The sequence below is a fragment of the Paroedura picta genome, chromosome 10 (genome assembly GCF_049243985.1).
Source record: "Paroedura picta isolate Pp20150507F chromosome 10, Ppicta_v3.0, whole genome shotgun sequence".
NCBI lineage: Eukaryota > Metazoa > Chordata > Lepidosauria > Squamata > Gekkonidae > Paroedura > Paroedura picta.
The window spans coordinates 80,196,413-80,217,940 of record NC_135378.1 but is presented as its reverse complement, the minus strand read 5'-3'; the positions used below and the strand labels follow the sequence as shown (position 1 = coordinate 80,217,940).

At 46.6% G+C, this 21,528-nt stretch overlaps 1 protein-coding gene across 2 annotated transcripts in view; it reads right to left on the bottom strand.

Annotated features, from left to right (window-relative positions):
- The window catches only part of ANTXR2 (ANTXR cell adhesion molecule 2), a 136,295-nt gene that overhangs the window by 40,395 nt on the left and 74,372 nt on the right, over window positions 1-21,528 (bottom strand). For both annotated transcript variants that reach the window (XM_077301081.1, XM_077301082.1), the window contains exons 11-16: window positions 18,993-19,071; window positions 18,140-18,235; window positions 13,760-13,801; window positions 10,681-10,776; window positions 7,927-8,094; window positions 6,306-6,386 (exon numbers count right to left, since the gene is read on the bottom strand). In XM_077301081.1, coding sequence (XP_077157196.1) covers window positions 6,306-6,386; window positions 7,927-8,094; window positions 10,681-10,776; window positions 13,760-13,801; window positions 18,140-18,235; window positions 18,993-19,071 — 562 coding nt within the window. The remainder of the gene's footprint in view (window positions 1-6,305; window positions 6,387-7,926; window positions 8,095-10,680; window positions 10,777-13,759; window positions 13,802-18,139; window positions 18,236-18,992; window positions 19,072-21,528) is intronic.

The window sequence follows — 21,528 nt, the reverse complement described above, 5'->3', positions numbered from 1 at the left end:
CAGCGTGTTCGGGGCTTTCCTAATTAATAACCCAGATTAAAACCTCTTGGCAATCAATTAAGATTAATGCCGGCAGACGTTCCCCATTCCCCTGAATGCACCACCACCTCCCTCCCCTGTGCCCCCTTCTCCTGGTGACCCCCTCGGAGGCTGTGAAAACCGGGGGTCGTGAAACTTTAATCCTGTTATCTGTTGCCTTCCCCATCTGAAAAGCCTACAGATTAACACAGCAGACATTATCGAATTTACAACCAGCCCCTCGGACAGCTGCCCTATTTTCCACAGTTAATGGAAAAGGAACTAATCTGGTTAAGAGCGTAGAACTAGTTCATAAATCTGGGTACACAAGACAGTTAAAGCTGTCACATCTCCCCTGGAGAGGAGCAACTGAATTAAACTGTCAGCTTTCTACGCGGTGCCTCTGGATGGGTAGCGAGGCCTTCCGTAAACTGGACTAATGAGATACTTGGGCATTAACATAAAGCTCGTCCGCTCCCAACAGGTCATAATAACCGTGTCAGAACCAGGGAGTTTGCATTTTATGATTGAGCACGGTCCTACGTAGATACAGAAGGCGTTTCGGTCTCTGCAAGCCTCCGTCTGATTAAATGCAACAGTTTCATTCTAAACGACGTTGGGCCCGGGAAACAGAAAATAAACAATGTTTGTTTCCACCGACAATGGATTTGCTACAAGGGAGGATGGAAGGGGAATACCTAGGCCAACTCAACTTTCTGCAGCATGTCGTTGTAGTCACGTTGATCTTCGACAACGGCACATGGGGGAGGGGCGTTAACAAGGCACCCGGAAAAATCTACCTTTGTCATCTTTAACAGAGGTTATTCCACCTGCCTTCCACACCCGAGTATTCTTCAAGGTCATCCTATGCAATAGATTCAAATGGGTAGCCATGTTGGTCTGAAGTAGCACAATAAAATCAGAGTCCAGTAGCACCTTTAAGGCCAACAAAGATTTATTCAGGGTGTGAGCTTTCGAGTGCAGGCACTGTTCCAGGAGCAGCCAAACCACTGTTCCTCAGACTATGATCTTCTTACATCATGTAAGAAGATCATAGTCTGACGAAGGGTGCTTGCACTCGAAAGCTCGCGCCCTGAATAAATCTGTGTTGGTCTTAAAGGTGCTACTGGACTCTGATTTTATTATCCTATGCAATGTTATTTCGTCTGCTTCCTCAAAGCTAAATGAAAAATCCTCTTAATGCCACGCCACACTGGAATCTTTCGTGAACAAAACAAGAGACCGATCGTAACATAACATATGCAGCATACGGGTAGACAGCACACCTTTGGGGGAATTCTCTGATTTGGTGAAGTTAATTCTCTGTGGTGGTGAGCCTGCTAGACTGGGATAATTCCAGAGAGAAGCTGTGTTGGTCGGAAGTAGAACAGCACTTTGTTTGTTTGTTTTTTTGTTCATTTTCACATGCTACCCTCCCCTGAGGCTCAGGGCGGATAACACGGTACTGGAGAAAAACAGTTTGTTTGTTTGTTTATCCTTTTATTCATATGCCACTGCTCTCAAAGACTCACGGCAGTTTGCAATAAAATAGTAAAAACACAGAACCCTTAAAATCCCCAACACGTTAAACACATTAAAAGATGGCTATTCATTGGAGTTAACTCCCCATCTCCTCTCCCCCGCCCCCCAATCCAGCTAGCAGTCTGGAGCTCTTTCCTTAGGAGCAAGGGTCCTGGTCTCACCAGCTCTAGGGGATCTCCTGATGGTAGATCTGGGACCTCAACCCGGCCTCAGCCGTATGCCTGGCAGAAGAGCTCCGTCTTACAGGCCCTGCAGAAAGCTGAGAACTCCAGCAGTGCTCTTTGGTCTTCCGAGAGCTCATTCCACCAGGCTGGGGCCAGGGACAAAAAAAGCCCTAGCCCTGGTTGAGGCCAGACGATCATCTCCAGCCATAACACTGCAATGATACCTCCTCCAAATACCTTCAAGTAATTTTGTTCAGCTTGAACACATGAAGCTACCTTATATTGAATCAATCATGTCCCTCAAATCTAGTATTGCTTATTCAGAGTAAGGTAGCTCTCCAGGTTCTCAGGCAGAGGTCTTTCCCATCACCTATGACCTGATTCCTTTCAACCAGAGATGCTGGGGGGGGTTGGACCAGGGATCTTCTGCATGCCAAGCAGTTGCTCTCTCATTGAGCTACATCTCCTCCAAGATGTCTTTTTAGGAGCAAACATTGCAGGAGGTTTCAAATGCTGGAAAAACGAAATAAGAGGAATTATGTAATATGATGATTATGTAATATGATGATGAAGGGGCTCTGGAAAAGTTTGACAACTTTTCTCTCTGGGAATCTCAGGCACACAACATCAAAATGCAGGAGCCATCTTGCATAAGAAGCCATGGAGTCTCTGGTTGAACTCTGTACCAAGTTTCCTGCAGCTGTCTGCTGGAAACCTCTCGAAAGCCCCGGACACAAGAGGCATGGGGTGGACAACAGCAGACGCCATTTCTGCAACAGCATGAAAAGATTTTGCCAGGATTGCCTCGAAACAGATCCTGTGGACCGCACCGGAGAAGCGATGTGGTCTGAAGGTTAACATAACCTCAATTAAAATCCAAGAAGCACTTCTGAGAATTAATTGGCTTTCCTTTACAGAACAACCTCCAAAGTATTGCGGTTCTTTCTTCTCCCCTCTTTTCTTGCCCGACTTTAAACAAACAGCAAGGATGCGCATGGTGATGCATGATTTATAAATTGCCTTGTTAGCGCGCCAGGAACGACGACGACAACAACAAAAAAAATGAAAATCAACCCCCCGCCCCAAACACACCACTTTGAAAAAAAAAAAATGAAAACTGCCAACTCCTGCTGCGGACTCCGGCAACGTTTGATGGAAGGCCTTCAAAAGAGCTCGCCGTTTTCATGCGGGCTGTTTGTGCAGAGACTTCGATCTTTACCTGCTGTCCCCTGTCACTCCCTGGAAACTTGGTGGCAGATGTTGCCCCGCTAAGTTGTCTCTGAAGTGGCTCCCCGTCCTCGACTCCCCACCACAACAGAGTCAAACTACATTAGATCTCTTCTATTCGTGCCTCGGGCATTTTGGAAAGTGCAGCTGTGTCCACCCCAAGCTCTACCTTTTGTGTCTCAGCTCCCCCTCGGGCAGCAAATGTGAGACCAAAACGCAAAAAAAAACCCCACCACCCCACCCCAGCCCACCCCACCGTTCTTCCATTCTTTGCTACAGCTGCTGACAGTCCAGAAGCATCGCTGCGGGCGGGTGGGGAACCAGGCCTCTGCTCGGAACAGATGTCTGCGACAACCTGCTCGCTCACACCTGTGCAAACCCTCCGTCACCTCGCCGACTGTGGGCTGAAAGATTTATGACTCCAAGGAGTCCCGTCCGCAATCAAAGTCTCCGCGATCGAAGGCAGGCGGTCTTGAAGTTGGGCTATTGTTGGGATGTGTAGCCGGCGCTTGTAAGAACAGAAGTGCCAAAAGGGGGAAGAGGAAGAGGAGGAGGAAGAATCCGCCTATTTTCTCTGATTCCCTCGTCTCTCCGTTTCAGTGGTTTGATCACGCTCTTGAATTCAAAAGTGAATTCTTTGGCAAATCTAAAGCGACGTGAGGAAATGACCTGCTTTGCTTTGTCTGCTGTTTATTGTGACAATTGTGTTTTGAGCGTGGCTTTGGTTACTGATGCCTACTCGGGCAAAGTATTGCCGCAGATCTGTACAAAGGAACTTATGAATAAATGAGTTGATTTTCCTTTGGGGTGCAAAAACATGCTGTTTTCCAAATAGAAAACAAAGTTGCACTTACCTGTAAGTATTGTTCATCAAGTTCATCTTCCCAGCAGGTACTATATATGAGCAGGCCTGCCATCAGACAGGTCTTTACAGCTAGAAGCCTCCAGGGGGTGTTGTGCACTGGAGCTAGAAGCACTGGAACTGCCCCCTACCCTACCCTCAATACCCCTAGTGCCACCGAAGGCAGAGCATACAGCAGGGAGGTTATGAGTGCCTGCACAGAAGGTACTCAATGAACAATAGTTAAAGCTAAACGCAACTTTATGTTCATCACCGATCTTCTGTTGCAGTCCCACCTAGCAAAAACAGATTTAAGTCATGAGTATTCATAGAATCATAGAATCACAGAATCATAGAATTGGAAGGGGCCCTACAGGCCATCTTGTCCAACCCCCTGCTCAACGCAGGATCAGCCCAAAGCATCCTAAAGCATCCAAGAAAAGTGTGTATCCAACCTTTGCTTGAAGACTGCCAGTGTTGCTATTCATGTTCTAGTTGCAGCTTCTCCAGACCTTGGAACCATCTTTAACCCCTCAGGAGCAGCGTGGGAATTGATGAGTTGCAAGAACTTGACAGGAAGTCACATGACAGCTTAGTCATGTGACAGGAAGAGTGGAAGGAAAGAGTTACGACCTCAACAGTTTCAAGGGCAAGCCCACAGGCAGAAGACCAAGACAGCCTGTGACAGGAAACACAAGCTGAGCAGCAGGCCAAAGGTCACAGAAATGGTGGAACTGTCTCCAAAGCTGAATGACCTCACCTTACTGTCCCGCTGTTCCTCTCAACACGGCCAAAGACAGGGCCCCGAGCCAAAAACTGAAGGCCACAATGCTAGGGATAGTTAGGGTTGCTGTACAATTAAATTCCTGCAGCTGTATGCTGGAAACCTCTCGAAAGCCCTGGACGCAAGAGGCATGGGGTGGACAACAGCATTCTAGTTGACCCTTATTTGACAGAAGGAGGAATGTGCCCTGAGGATGCCACTCTGTATTCTCTAAGTACACATATGAACATACACCCCAGAGAGCTTTTCGATCAAGCATCGCTCATCAGCTAAGGATCCCTGGCTCTAAGGAAATTCGTCTGGCCTCAACCAGAGCCAGGGCCTCTTTGGCCATGGCTCCTGCCTGGTAGAATGAGCTCCCAGGAGAGATCAAGGCCCTTTTGGAGCTGTCCGAGTTCCACAGGGCCTGCTAGATGGAGCTCTTCTGCCAGGCCTACAGTTGTTATTGTTGTTGTTATTATTATTATTATTATTTAGATTTATTTCCCGCCACTTCCGAATCGGCTCGTGGTAAGTTACAAAACCTTATAAAATCCTCATTAAAAAGACAAAAAAAGATTCCAACATGGCGGAACCCCCCCCCCCCCCGCTTACTACAGGAGGAGTGACGATGCCAGTTGATGCCAGCTGGTTAACCAACAATCCAATGAAATCTCAGGCCTCTCTCCCGCCCTTTCTGCCCTTCCGTTCCCTCTCCGATTCTTCCCTAGTGCAACATGTGGTGGGCCAAGGTGGTTATAAATCTTTATCAGTACTGGCTGGGGCAATAGTGATTAATTGCCATGTAGAATTGAGATATTATTTCCTATTAGATTTATAGTTAGTAAGGATACTCATTGTTACTGTTTTGCATAGTTCTTAAGCTGAATTATAACCAGCATGTATTCTGGCCCAGGCTGACTGATATCACAAAGTTCACCTGGAAGGTCAGAAGGCGCCATCGTGGGCAAAGGAATCAAAACGTACACTGCATGCCTCATACAGGTGGCACTAATGCAAAGAAGTCCATCAGTTACCAACTGGAGGTGAAGAATGTGCCCATCCAAGGACAATCCCGGTTCCCATGAGAACGGTTTGGAAGTGATGCTCTGATGCCCACCCCTGGCATCAGAGTGCGTGGTCTGTTGACCTGTCGGAGCAGAATCCAAACAACAGATCTGGTCTCTGTCCAACCCATCTTAAATATTATCACCTGTACGTGTACCAATCAACGACGGATACTGTAAAACAGGGGTAGTCAAACTGCGGCCCTCCAGATATCCATGGACTACAATTCTCAGGAGCCCCCTGCCAGCGAATGCTGGCAGGGGGCTCCTGGGAATTGTAGTCCATGGACATCTGGAGGGCCGCAGTTTGACTACCCCTGCTGTAAAAGTACGGGAATGCAAAGTATGAAAACTTTTTCTCCAGCCCTGGGAGGGTGGAGATCACCGTTTCAAGCCCTCGTTGCTGCGCTGTTTTGATCTCCCCCTTTTGTGCAAAATAAATAAACTTTCCTCTTTGCTTCACCCGGAACTTTTCTTGCCTGACGTATTTTGGATTCTTGGAACATGTGCTAGTTTGGGCTTGGTGCGTTTGCACGGAGATTTCAGGCCTAAACTATTTTCTCTGTCAAACACAAGCACAGCCTTCCGTGTTCCAAAAGGATCTGCTGCCTGGGTGGCAATTATTCCGTCTTAAAGAGACCGCTGCCCATCTTGGCACCACCTGCATACACACACGCACAAACCTCATCTCCTTGCTGCGGCCGCATCAAAGACACCCGGTCGTACTGCCGTCTCAGCAAAGCCCACAGCGCGTCGAGTCGGCCCTGCAAAGGGGAGACCAAGAGGACTTCCGATTAGCTGATGCACAGGACGGCAGTTCTCGGGGAAAACGTTAAATCGTCCTTGGAGGTGGCCAAGGGAACATCGGAGCCCTGCAAGGAGCGCTCTTTAAACAGGGGACTATTAGGCATAAATCCTGCTTAATGGGGACACATTGAGCCAGCGATGTGTGATTAAGTAAGTGGTTCTTAACAATGTGTTAAACGAGTGTGAAATTCTAAGTTCGGGTGTTTTACAACTTTTGGGGAGGATTTGCTTTCTTGCCTCCCCCTTCATTCTACTGGAAGATTAAATCTATGGAAGTCGGCATCCCCGGATTTTTTACGAGCTCATCTAGTAATGCTATTCTAGCCCTCTTTTGTTTAAAGGGTTTTTTTTTTTTGACTAGTGGAAACAGATGGCGAGTAAATTCCCAGGGGAGAGCACCTTTTAATAGTTTTCCGGTGTAGCCCTAAGCAAGTCTTCCCCCAGGAAAGCAATTTTAGGATTGAACTCTTTCTGATTTAAAGTTGGCCCTTCTGCAATTAAGAAAATACCATCTGCTTATTATTCTTCGGCCCCTCCATTTACCAAGACTGATCCTGGGATTGACCCCGGGCCTCAAAGTTGGAAAGTACAGTTGGTACTTTACTGGCCCAAACTGGTTTACGCAGGAAGCGGTTTTATCAGCCGACCCAGAAATGATGTCAGTCCTCTCTAGGACTCACCCAACACTCTATGATTCACCACAGAGTTTCCAGTGAGGGGCCGACATCACTTCTGAGTCTTTTCCATGAAGTAACGTCATGCAATCAGCCCTTTTTTACTCTTATTTTTTTCTCTAGAGGGCAGGATGGGACTCCTAACCCTAGGATCTACTTGCTTTCTTCTTCCAGCACCATCATAGTTTCCTGGCCCAACTATTTTCTATGCAAAAAAGGTATACGGCTCATCCTTTCCAAGGTTGCACTGACAGCCCGCTTTGATACTTAGCTGGCTACATTCACTCTGGTAGGTTATGAAGAAGAACAGTTGGCTTTTATACCCCCGCTTTTCACTGCCCGAAGGAGTCTCAAAGTGACTGACAGTCACCTTCCCTTTCCTCTCCCCGCAACAGACACCCTGTGAGGATGATGAGGCTCTAGCCCAGGAGCAGCCAAACCATCCAAGCTGGCAGAGGCTCATGGGAATTGTAGTCCATGTTCATCTGGAGAGCCACACATTGGCCGGCCCTGCTCTAGACCAGGGGTAGTCAAACTGCGGCCCTCCAGATGTCCACAGACTACAATTCCCAGGAGGCCCTGCAGCGTTTGCTGGCAGGGGCTCCTGGGAATTGTAGTCCATGGACATCTGGAGGGCCGCAGTTTGACTACCCCTGCTCTAGACACTACAACACATTGGTTGTCATCTCCAGCATCCTTACCTGGCAACCATCAGCCAGCAGAGATACAACCCTGGATCCCCCAGACTGCCCAACCATTTTACAGCTAGCCTCCATTGGTTTTGAAGCATGGCATTATGGGACACGAAGGCCTTAAAGAGTACCTTAATCGGGGTGTACCACTTGGTCTGAGAAGCCTGTGAGGTAGGTTTGGTTCTTGTTGGTCTCGGTTGGTACGGCTCATCCGGTTCTTCAGGGAGAGTTACCACAGCATTTTTGGCTTTCTCTAGCCTGGCACCTTCTTCGGTCGATCCTTTATCGCCCCAGCGAACCTAAGCAAACCAGAAAGCTTGGATGTGAAATGCAAAATCCAGCTGATTTGCTAGGTAACTGTTCTGTTGTTACGCTTGAGTGTGATCCTCTGCTAAATTTTTTAAAAAGATGAAGAAGAGTTGATTTTTATATCCTGTTTTTCACTGCCTGAAGGAGTCTCAAAGCGGCTTACAGTCGCCTTCCCTTTCCTCTCCCCGCAACAGACACCCTGTGAGGGAGGTGGGGATGAGAGCCCTGATATTACTTCTTTGGTCAGAACAGCTCTAAATGTACTATTTATCACCAGCGTGGAACTGAGACTAACCCCCAAGTTCTCTTTCCATTTTATATTCACAACAACCCGGCAAGGTAGATTAGACCACGAAAGAATGACTGCGCCCTGGATCATCCAAAAAGAAGAAGAAGAAGAAGAAGAAGAAGAAGAAGAAGAAGAAGAAGAAGAAGAAGAAGAAGAAGAAGAAGAAGAAGAAGAAGAAGAAGAACTGGTTTTTATATCCCACTTTTCACTATCCGAAAGAGTCTCAAAGCAGATCACAATCGCCTTCCCTTCCTCTCCCCACAACAGGGATACTGTGGGGCTGAGAGAGCTCTGACAGGACTGCTCGGCACTATTAGGACTGTGACTAGTTCAAGGCCACTCCACTGGCTGCATGTGAAGGAACATGGAATCAAACTCAACTTGCTAGATTAGAAGCCACCACTTTTAACCACGACACCCCCCTGGCTCTCACCACCAGCAAGTGTCATGGCTGAAGGGGAGTTTTAAACTGGGCTTCCCCCTGTTCTAAGCTACCAATCTTATCAGCGCGTCTTACATTCACCTTCAGGCCATCCAGTGAGTTCATGAAATTTGAATCACAGATTTCGAATCTCTTTTGAACTTCCACTAGCTTCACCAGAAGCAAAAGAGTACATACAATATCTCCCTTGTAAGACTCCTTGGCTGGCCCACAATCGAAATACTCATGGCTAGCGATCACTTTTTCCAAAAGAACTTTTTTGGGAATCAAGATTGCTTTGTTCCCTCCCGCTCTCCCTTGTACCACTGGGTTGTTGGAACAAGTTTCTCTCTCTTCTTTTCAAAGCTGCTGAAGTACTGAGGAGCTGGAACGAATGAAACCAGTTCCTTCGGAATTTGCCTAAAAGTGAGCTACAGCTAAAAAGAGACATTCCAGGGGAACTGACATCATAGGGCAGTGGTCCCCAACCTTTTTATCACCAGGGACCGGTCAACGCTTGACAATTTTACTGAGGCCCGGGGGGGCGAGGGAAGTAGTCTTTTGCTGAGGGACATTGCTATCGCTGCCTGAGCCCCTGCTCCACTTGCTTACCCACCGGCGCCCCTGACTTCCTACCACCAGCTGGGGGGTGCTGTCAGCAGCAGCTATGCAGTGCCACGCTGAGGGGGAGCCCCAGCCATGGCGGCCACTGGAGAGCACCAACGGTGAGCCAGCAGCAGAGTGGCAGGGCAGCCCCTGAGGCAGCAACCGGGGAGGAGGACGAAAAGGAGTCGTGGCCCGGTACAGACTGATCCACGAATCGGTACCGGTTCCCGGCCCATGGGTTGGGGACCATTGTCATAGGGGAAGAGAGTCAATCAGCCACAATAAGCATCTAGCAAATGTTTTTTTTTTTTTAAGGCCCAATTTCAGGGTCAAAAATTCAAACTGGCATTGAAACATGAGTGTAGAGGTGTGTAAGGTCAGGAGATGAGGCCTTGGCCCCCAAGGAGACCATCTCTGCTAAAGCAGACCCAGAGTGTCCAAATGGGATCTTAGGGGTAGGGTTGGAGGTCCTAGGGGTAGGGGTGGGCTCACCGGCTGTTTATGTTACATATGTGGACATTCCTTGCATCAGGACAATATGCAAATGAAGGCTTGACAGCCAGCCAATCGCTAACCAACCGAGGCTCTAATAATGAACCAATCCATGGGCCCCATTAAGGGCCAATCAGGTTTCCCCATTAGGTGCTTTGGCGGACTGCCTGAAATGTATATAAGTTCTATGAATTCTAGTATTTGCTGTTCAGTGTTAGGAGTTGAGTTGGAGTTAATAAAGAGTTGTTATTCTGAAGAACTTTGTTGTCTGTTAGGTTCAAGCGGGTCTCGCCATGTTGGTTTGAAGCAGCAGAACAACATTCGAGTCCAGTGGCACCTTTAAGACCAACAAAGTTTTACTGACCTTGCCACTGGACTCGAAATTCGTTCACAGTCTGTGTTTATAGAGCCCACAGACACTTTAGTGAATGCAGAAGGTCCCAGGTTCAATCTCCGAGGATCTGGTAGAAGGTGATAGGCAAGACCTCACTTCCCAAGATCCTGGAGAGGTGGTGCCAGAACAAGTAGAAAATAGTGACCTTGAGGTGACCTTGATCTGATTCCATATAAGGTTATCTACATGTTCACCTGGGATCATTCTGGAGGCTGCCTTGGAAGAAAGGTGGGAAATGAATGAAACCATTTGTGCGTACAATGGCTGGACCACCACAGTCCCTGGGGTTGCTGATTCTAATCGCAAAGCTGACTCATTCGTCTCTCGCTGCCCCGTATCTCAGACCACAACCCCTATCATTCCGGAGTACCAACCTCCATTCTTTTGATCCCGCCGACTCCTCGTCCACCGTAATAGGAAGCATCCACGGTTGGCCATTTTTTTGAAGGCAAAGGATCCTCTTCTTCTTCCTGGGAGTGAAAAAAAATCAACAGATTAAAAGAGCGTTGATTATTTATTTATCTTATTTATTTATTTTGGATTTTTAAAAAATGGACAGAGCTTATTTTATGGACAAAGATTAACAGAACAGGTAAAACATCCGCTGCAAAAGACTCTTGTTTGCCTGTTCTTTGGAAGAGAAGCGTCAGAGTTTCAAAATAAAGCTCTGATAAAACACACCGATACAACTCAGCACCGTCATGGGGGTGGGGCTTGGAGTTGGTGATCTCTAGCCGAAACCAACTATGTTCCTCACTCCCAGATAGAGAGTGATAGACCTATGCTATGTCCAGGGCAGGGCAGGGCTGCAGAGGAAACATGGGACAGAGGAGGAGATGTTTTGGGAGCTGTACACTGAAAGGCACAACTCACATATTAGTGCTTAATAAAGTGGCAGTCTGCAGCGACCCTTAATCCAGAAGAGTGAAACAGGGAAACCAGCAAAGGAAAAGGGGTGGGATCAAAACCACCTGCAATAAACCTGAGCTATGAGAAATAAAAAACTGCGTATTTTTTTGCATCACTGAACAGAGCTCCCTGCCACCACCCAAAAAATTGCTGGTCCACTGAGAGACAAACAATGGTTAATCTCTACACCAGGGGTAGTCAAACTGCGGCCCTCCAGATGTCCATGGACTACAATTCCCAAGAGCCCCCTGCCAGCATTCGCTGGCAGGGGGCTCTTGGGAATTGTAGTCCATGGACATCTGGAGGGCCGCAGTTTGACTACCCCTGCTCTACACACTACACTAGGGGTGGCCAAACTCTGGCTCTCCAGATGTCCATGGACTACAATTCCCATGAGCCTCTGCCAGCACTGGCAGAGGCTCATGGGAATTGTAGTCCATGGACATCTGAAGAGCCACACCACTGCAAATGCAGTTTAACTATCACGGCTTCTCCCAAACTAACCGGCGCTGCGTTTCTGGGGACAGTAATTCTGGTAAAGGGGCAAAGAATTCTCTGCCAGAGATTTCAACAACCCAGCAACAGATCTGCAGTTCCCATGATTCCTCAGAGACGGAGTGACTATTCCCTGCCTGCTATTAATTAAATTTTAGTGACGATATGCCCGATGACACCGTATTCGTTTCGCCTTATGAGGTCTTAAAAATATCCTAGCTGTGTGCCTGATTAACCCAGGTCCTTCTCGGGGCTTCAGAATAAGGATTCGGATAAACAGGACCCTGAAGGAGAAAATAAGATGCTTGATATGTCCAGAAAATGCTTTCTTGGTTCAAGCCCTGCTTTTGTGGAAAGGAGCAAATATGACATTCTTTGAATTAGAAAGCTGTCCTGCCCCCCACCGTCCCCCTCCTTCTGGCACTCCCCAATACCACGACACATAAACCAAGCCATCTTGGTGATCCACGAGGAAAATCAATTTGCAGCGGGATGCATTTTGAAGTGCCTATTACAATCCAATTCCCATTTCAGCAGCATAGCCACTTTACCTGCGCGCTTCTGGAGAACCAATCTGTCTAACAGAGTGCGCTGTGTAAACAGGGACCCTGCGCTATACACCCAGCTATCAATTTGGGCTTTAGTCATTGCTGCAGGGTTGAATATTCAAACGGAGAAGGGAAAACAACAACAACAACGCTCTAATTATTCCCACAGACCCTGTTGCCAAGCTCTAGAAATCAGCCCAGCTGCAATCACATTGCAAGGAAGAGAATTCCGAAAGTGAGTTAAGTATTAGGTAACATGGAAGAATAAAATCAGAGTCCAGTAGCACCTTTAAGACCAACAAAGATTTATTCAAGGCGTGAGCTTTCGAGTGCTAGCACTCTTCCTAAGACTATGAACTCCCTACATGACAGTGGGAATATATAGCAAAAATTAATTAACAGCAAATGGTGGAGTGGGAGACTTTGATCACGGACAGAGTTTTATTTCTCCTATGTTTTTGTGAACTACAACTGAATTCGAGGGCTGTTTTGGCAAAGAATTATCTCTTAACTAGGACACCATGCTGGCTCTGATTGGCTGTTTTGGCAAAGAATTATCATATCGCTGTATTTGGATGTGTGACAGTTTACCAATGTAACAGAATTAATTTTTGCTATATATTCCCACTGTCATGTGGGGAGTTCTTAGTCTGAGGAAGAGTGCTTGCACTCGAAAGCTCACGCCTTGAATAAATCTTTGTTGGTCTTAAAGGTGCTACTGGACTCTGATTTTACTGTGCTACTTCAGACCTACAAGGTTACACGGAGTAAGCTGTGTTGTTCCTGATGTATGGCAGAACATGCATTTGTTTAAGTATATCCTTAACACTCTTTCTCACTCTCAGAGCCAGCATGGTGTCCTAGTTAAGAGCGGTGGCCTCTCATCTGGAGAACTGGGTTTGATTCTCCACTCTTCCACATGCAGCCAGCTGGCTGACCTTGAGCTAGTCATAATTATGTTAGAGCTGTTCTCACACAGCAGTTCTCTTTGAGCTCGCTCAGCCCCACCTACCTCATAGGGTGCCTGTTGTGGGGAGAGGAAGGGTAAACCACTTCAGTACTCCTTTGGGTAGTGAAAAGCAGGGTATAAAAAACCAGATGCTGTTGTTGTTATTGTGTGTGTCTGTGTTGTGTGCCTAAGTGTCCTAAGGTATGGATGCCTGTAAGGTATGTATGTTATAATATATTAATATGCTTATATTTAAATCAACAAATTTGCATTCTTCTAAAAATGCCTTAAGGTTGGTTGTGGTTGTTTTTTTTAATGCCACAAATAAATAAGCATTCCTGTTGAATTTCAGGTTTCCGAGCATATCCGAGTGGGTCTGCAGTAGAAAATGTAGATTTGAATCAGAGACCAACAACCTTTTCAGGGTACTAGCTTTCAAGAGTCAAAGCTCTCTTCATCAGACAATAATAGGAATGGAAATCTGTTTTTTTTAAATCTCCGTCTGAAAAGGAGAAGTGTGCCAGAATTCTCTGGTGTAATTTCATAACTTACCTCTTTTGGAGCAGGTGGTGGTGGAGGAGGATCCTTAATAACCTGTTTAAAAGAGGAAAAGAGAGCGTAAGGGGATGGCAACGGCAAACAACAATGATAATTTAAAGTCACATAGTCTCAGCCAGTAGCCATGTTAGTTGGTCATTGTGGGGGGAAAAATTCCAGTCCAGCAGCACCGTAACAATGAAAAGAAAACCCAAAAGGGGGCTACAAGCCCCCCCCCCAAAAAACCCAAAAGGTGAGGTGTCCACAAAATGCAAACAATCTATATTAAACTTTATTGTGCACAACTCATAAGGTTAAACAGTCAGAAACATAATTAAAGCCCCTGGCTCATCATTGAAAGAACATAATAGGCACCATACAATGCTAGATCTTACGTGTTTCGACCTCAAAATGGGTCTTCCTCAGGGGTCTAAATCTGAACGCAGATAGAATAGAGCAGCGGTAGTCAAACTGCTGGCAGGGGCTCAAGGGAATTGTAGTCCATGGACATCTGGAGGGCCGCAGTTTGACTACCCCTGGAATAGAGAATACAGGCAGCAACCAGGGGGTTCTCAATTTATTTTCTATCAATGACAAAATTAATTAAAATGGTACTGATAGAAGATGTCCACTTATCAAGTGTAAATTTCCAAAGCTGCTAAAAAATTCGGAGGGGGGTGGGTTGTCTGTAGCTTCTGTGCATATTTGAAAGCTCCTAAGCAATCTCCTACCAATTCCATTTTCATTGATTTCGTCATTCACAGAAAACAAATTGAAAAATTGTACGGTGCCTATTTTGCTATTTCAATGATTAGCCTATGGGTTTTGTCTATGCTTTTCACTTTTTAACTTTATGAGTTGTGCACGAAAAAGGTTAATATAATTTGACTATTTGCATTTTGTGGACACCTCACCTTTTGGGCCCTAGCATTTTAAAAACCAACTCAATTTCTAGGGTATAAACTGGTATTTTCGGTATCTGTCAATGAGATCTTCAACTCGTGTCCCTGGAAAAGTTTGTTGTTTTTAAACATACTGCCGGAGTGGAATTAAAGCCCTAGAGTAACAGGATGTCGTAGCTGGTAGCTTTCCTGTGCTAACCAAATTCCGCATGCTCAGAGTGGAACATCTGCCCGAATGCCCATGGACAACAAGTGACAATATTTAACCTAGATTCCTAATTATAAAAATTGGTTATATGAAACAGTACTGAATAAAACAGTGACTTTGAGCATGTGAAGAATAAATTTTCTTCCTCGTACAGTAACCCTAACTATCCCAGCCTCTCAAACATTATCAATTAGGTGGGAAGGGCTTCCGGATCAGAAGACATGGATCTAACAAGCATGCACACTGCAGACTGTTCCAGCCAAAAAATATCTGAATAGGGCACAGATCGGCCCAAAACCTTCTGAATTGCCAAATTATTTGTATGGCCAAAGCACAGACGTCCGAATTGAATGAAATGTGATTCGGATGTCTCCGAAATGTTTGGGCCATTAAAGTCAATGGGAATTTGCCCATTTCCGTCTTCTCTGAGGCCCGGGGAGACAGAAACATACACACTAGAAAAAAGCTGACTCACATTCAGCTTCTAGAAAAAGATTGGGGCAAAAGAGCTGGAAAAAGCGTGGAGAAAAAACGAACCGCAAAATGAAGTGAAAACTAAAGGCACAAAAAAATCTGTGGAAATCGGGATTAAAAAAAAAAGCAATATGGTGCCAGGATCATGGAGCCTCTAGGGAAGGGAGGGACTTAAATGTAAAAATAAATAAATAAATAACTCACGCGAAAATGTGCTGAGTTGCATACCGATCTCTGGCAGATAGCACTGCCTGTCAACACCATGTATCCAAGCTTTGGCCATATGTTTCTGTCTGCCTTTCATTCTGTATAACTGATTACGGTAGGTGTGAATGTAGCCAATTTAGGACACAGTATTTGGCAGCATTGATTCCAGCTGTAACATTGTTTGATATTAGGGGAACTGGTTATCTTCCCCCGACCTGGAGGCTGAAGGTGTTTCCCGGCCTGATGGGTGTGTGAGGAGAGCAAAGGGTCTGGAGGTTAAGAAGGGGCAATGGTCCCGAGGTGCTTTAGTCTTAGCAAAGGTTTAACAATGCTTCAATAAAGAGATTTTCTTCAATGAAGTCTGCTTATTGGGAGCAATCGATTGGACCAGGGTTTTGTAAAACCCTAGGATTTTTTGACAGCCCTGGAACAGTTTCCTGAATGGGTGGGAGTTAATTAATTTTAAATATATTTTTAAAATTGCTTAAACATTTATCTGGTGATATGACCATGTATATGGCCAGCTTGGTGCAGTGGTTAGGAGTGTGGACTCTCTCAGGGCTCTCTCAGCCTCACCTCCCTCACAGGGTGTCTGTTGTGGGGAGAGGAAAGGGAAGGTGACTTTAAGCCGCTTTGAAACTCCTTCGAGTAGAGAAAAGCGGCATATAAGAACCAACTCTTCATCTTCTTCTTCAAGCCCTCCCCCAAATGACCAACGATGGGCCTGGAGGGGGCAGGAAAGGGAAGGACGGATGTGTCCACAGCTCTGCTTCCCAACCCTATTCTGCACCCTCGTGCCACGTCTGGTGTTTCTCAAAGCTTGAAGAATGTTTCAGGGGTTTCTCAATGGTAAAAGAGTTCAGAAAAGCTAGACTGGACTGTGATCCAGGCACAGAGATCTCCATTAAAAAATACTTTTCTGGACTGATTTTATTTCTTTGAAGGAACCCATCCCTAGCTTGATATTTTTTTGTTAAATTTTTTTAAGAAGCGTGGGTCACTTCTGTAGCCTGAAAACGTGCAGATGTTCAAAGACATAACGTTGCAAAGCGGCCAGCGTTTCTGTTTAATTCACATTTCTTAAATGCTGTCCCGAGGTCCATTTCGTTTACCATATGCAGAGTTTGAGCCTCCTCCAATTTCAGGAGGCTCGGTTTTATTATTATCGTTGTCAGGCAAGGGCTGCCTCTCATTTACTCAGCCACACAAACACACACAAGCACACGCAAAATTAAAATTAAAGAGCGGATTTTTGGAGGGCAGCCGATATCGCCCCTCTTTTTTTTTTTTCTTTTAAAGAAAGAAATTAATTTTTTTTAAAAACGAGTTGCTTCAGGCAGCAGTCCTTTTGATCTGCTCATTAACACTTTTCAAACGTCTGAACGATGGGGGCATTAAAAAAAGAAAAACGATGTCAGCGGCAACGCATGAAGCCCGTTTGAGGCCGTCATATGTTCTAACGTTCGCGGAAGAGCGAAAAGAACTGTCAACGGGAGAGTCCTTAAAAAAAAAAGAAAAAGAAAAGAAAACGGGGAGGGGCGGGAATCAATATTCAAAAAAGCCAAATTAAAAACTAGCAACCTGGCGGGGTGCAAGGACGACAGATCAAGCCCCCCCAAAAAAATGTGCTTGGTGCCACCTGGCTGCTGCCAAAATGAAGCTGAATGGGGAAGGTTGTCATGTGGGCTTTTCCCTCCTTTGGTGATACATTTTTTGTTCAAACAAGGCGCCCCCCTGTTTTGTTTTGGTTTTTGCAGTACCTTAAACCAGGGGTAGTCAACCTGTGGTCCTCCAGATGTCCATGGACTACAATTCCCATGAGCCCCTGCCAGCAAACGCTGGCAGGGGGTCATGGGAATTGTAGTCCATGGACATCTGGAGGACCACAGGTTGACTACCCCTGCCTTAAACTAACCAGAAAGGAAAGACAGCTTGGAATTAGGGTTGTGTGCCGCCGCGGCAGCCGAATCGGCCGTTGCGATTCGGCCGTTGCGAATCGGCCGTTGCGAATCGGCCGTTGCGAATCGACGCAGCCTGCGTGTGTGCACCGAGTTATGCACCAGCGCCCACAACTCTGCTCCCCCCCCACACGGAGCGGCGCTGGCTGCGTCGGCCTGGAACGGCCGATTCGGACGCTGCCTCACACAACCCTACTTGGAATAGCCCTTGCTGGGCTCACCATTAGGCTTGGAGGAGAGATTCTGCAGAGGAAGGCAAGAGGCAACCACTCCTCCTTCAAGCCTGAACTCTCCCCAAAATGAGCCAACTGAGGCTATCGGTCTTTGGTCACATCATGCGCAGGCAGGAGTCACTGGAAAGGACAATCGTGCAAAGGTGAAGGCAGCAGGAAAAGGGGAAGACGCGACAGGAGATGGATGGACTCAGACAAGGAAGCCACGCAGGCCCTCCGCTCGGGAGACCTGAGCAAGGCCACGAAGGATAGGACTGATGTTGAGGGCACTCATCCGTAGCGTCACTGGAAGTAGAAGCCACTTGACGGCACTCAACACCCACGGACCCACGACGATGGGCCTGAGCACAGATTCAGACGTGGCCCCCGTGGCCACACAGTCGCTCACCCAACTGTGGATTTAATTTACTCACCACTTTGCAACACAAGGGCCAGAACCACCAGAAAAGAGCAAGCGCTGCCAGCAGCAGCAGGACGAGAATAACTATCACAGCAATGAGTCCGTTTGCCTGCGGGGAAAAGGAAGGGGAAAGACAGGCGTCACCTCCTCGTCTGCAGAAACGGTGGGACTGGGGTCACACTCTCTTTTTTACGCAGGGCCCCCCTCGTCTACGGCTAAAATGAGTTCAGGCCAAAATAATCAAGTCAGGCGGCCACGTTGCGGCTCTGACAAAACAGAACGGCAGTAATTGGTCTCATGACAGCCGGAAAGATGGGCTGTCGTTCATACAATCTGTACCCAGAAGGTCCCCGGCTCAACCTCTGGCATCCCTGGGAGTCAACAGATGCTAGGATAGATCCTTTCCTGACAGACACCCCAGAGAAGCACTGGCAACTGGACTAGACAATGATAGGTGGTCCAATGCTCAAACTCAGGGGTGGGTATCCAATTGTTGGCGCATGAACTTTGAACTGAGATTTCCCATCTTCCTCTCAGTTCCTGTATCAGAGGTGGCCAAACCGTGGCTCTCCAGAGGTCCATGGACTACAGGCTAGCAGGGACTCCTGGGAATTGTAGTCTATGGACATCTGCAGAACCACAGTTTGGCCAGCCCTGCAGTGTTGCCCCTTCTGACCCTCCTGGGCATGGGGGATTCCAGTACACCTGTACAGGTTGGATTGAGAAGGATTAAGGAGATGAAATCAACTGTCCCCTATCAACCGCAAAACAGGCGCGTTGGAAGCACGAGATAAAATCAATAGGCAGAGTTTTCTCCCGGCTGCAAAAAACAGGCCGTTTCTGGCCCCTGGTTCTTACGTACTTACACAGGTTGTTGCAGTAATTGTCAAGGAACTGGAGATGAGGGTCTGTCCCTGATTCAAACTGACCGAAACCTCGAGTTTTCTGAAAAGAGAGGCGGAGGAAGAAAAAAGAAGGAAAAAATCATGCACAGAAAGGAATATTATTCTTTATTATTGAATGCCGTTGGGAGAGGGGCTGTGGCCCAATGGAAGAGCCATTCGGGGGCAGGGCCGGCTCACAGCAGTAGTAGATAAAGAGAGATTTGACAGGTTTCAATCACTTGAGAGTAAAGATGAGAGTGATCCTGAATAATCCCCCTGAACAAGGAGGGATCATGGCCTGGTAGGACCAGTGGGTGAGGTTGGCACTATGATAGCCATCTTCAAGCACTGAGAGGTGATATAACAAAATCAGAGTCCAGTGGCACCTTTAAGACCAACAAAGATTTATTCCAGGTGTGAGCTTTCGAGTGCTTGCACTCGAAAGCTCACGCCTGGAATAAATCTTTGTTGGTCTTAAAGGTGCCACTGGACTCTGATTTTGTTGTGCTGCTTCAGACAGACCAACACGGCTTCCCACTGGAATCTAAGAGGTGATATGAGAGCCATCTTCAACAGGTGTGTGTACACACAAAAGCTTACACCTTGAATAAAACAATGTTGGTTCTCAAGGTGTCGCTGGACTCGAACGTTGTTCTGCTGCTCCAGACCAGCACAGCTACACACCTGAAGTTGTGTGTCCTAACGCTTAGTTTTATATCATAGAATCACAGAATCACAGAGTTGAAAGGGACCTCCTGGGTCATCTAGTCCAACCCCCCCTCCCACGCACAATGCAGGATACTCGCAACCCTATGGCTCATCCACTGTCACCTGCCACCCCCTTGAACCTTTCAACCCACTGCTGCTACAAATGTATTGTGAATCCCTGGCCATGTTACCATAACTTAATTTCAACTTGTGGTCTGTAAAACAGCCAAATATGGTGAGTAACTTTCACAGGGATGCAGCTGTGAAGGCTGAACACAACCACTGCTAAACCGGCAAATTTCAAAGTGTCAAAGGGAGGAAACAGGAAATCACTCTTTCTTGATGGATGGATCCCGGGTTTCCCAATGAAATCTGAATCCAGGATGGTCTGGTGGGGTGTGCCGAACGCACTAAATAGCATGACAGTCAACAGAAAACCACAACCACACGGTCTAACTGGCATCGTTTTTTTTTAACCAGGAAGCTATAAATCTAAGAATATATAAAAATAGCCACTTCACATGAAAGCTTTTCATACCATGGGTGAGGTAGATGAAATTATGGTTACCCATCTCAAAGAGATATTTCGGGACAGCAGCGAGATTCTGGGATTTGACGAAAGACACAAAGCTCTAAAGGATATTTGCTCACAGACAGACAAACTTAGTCCAAGGGGGGAACTGGTCATCACGAAAACACTAACTGCTACTTGGAAATTCACGCGGATAGAATAAAAGCCACCATCTAATTATAACCTGCAGAGAAATAAATGCCAAAGCAGCTTCTTGTTTCTTCGAATAACTCTGGAAAGCCCCAAAGACATGGCTAAGATTACAGAGAAGTTCTCCCAGGCCTCTTTGGGTTCTCTTTAAGAGAGGAAGCATTTTGCTATGTATGCTTAACTTGAGCAACACAAGTGCGGGTGATGGATGGAGTAGGACTCATTTTATTTCCTTGAAACGTTTTATGCTGCTTTTCCATCCAGCTGTAAAGGGCACTAATCAACGATTTTGGGTTCTTCTCAACCAGGGTTTCATGAAGGCCCTGGATGGGTTTCCTGAATGGGTGGGAGTGAATTATTGTAATATATTCTTTTAATTTGTTAAACATTTATCGGGGGATATGACCATATAGGGTCATGTAGATTCACACACAAGAGCCTCTTGTGGCGCAGAGTGGTAAGGCAGCTGCCTGACAGCTTTGCCCATGAGGCTGGGAGTTCAATCCCAGCAGCCGGCTCAAGGTTGACTCAGCCTTCCATCCTTCCGAGGTCGGTAAAATGAGCACCCAGCTTGCTGGGGGGTAAACGGTAATGACTGTGGAAGGCACTGGCAAACCACCCCGTATTGAGTCTGCCATGAAAACGCTAGAGGGCGTCACCCCAAGGGTCAGACATGACTCGGTGCTTGCACAGGGGATACCTTTACCTTTACCTTTAGATTCACACACATCCCAAATGGACAATGATGGGTCTGGAGAGGGTGGGAAAGGGAGAGGTCCTGGGTGGGCATGTCCACAGCTATGCTTCCCAACTATATTCTATTTATTTGTTTGTTTGTTTAGATTTTTATACCACCTCTCTTCCATTGGTCTCGCAGTGGTTTACACAGGATGAAAATTTAAAAAAGAAATAATAAAACATCCCTTACAGCACGATAGCAAATAGCAAAATAGATGGCGACCCCTCAATCAACTTGTCTAATATCCATCCCTTCCCTTGGTCTGCATAGCATAATAACAGAGTTGGAAGGGACCTCCTGGGTCATCTAGTCCAACCCCCTGCACTATGCAGGACACTCACATCCCAATT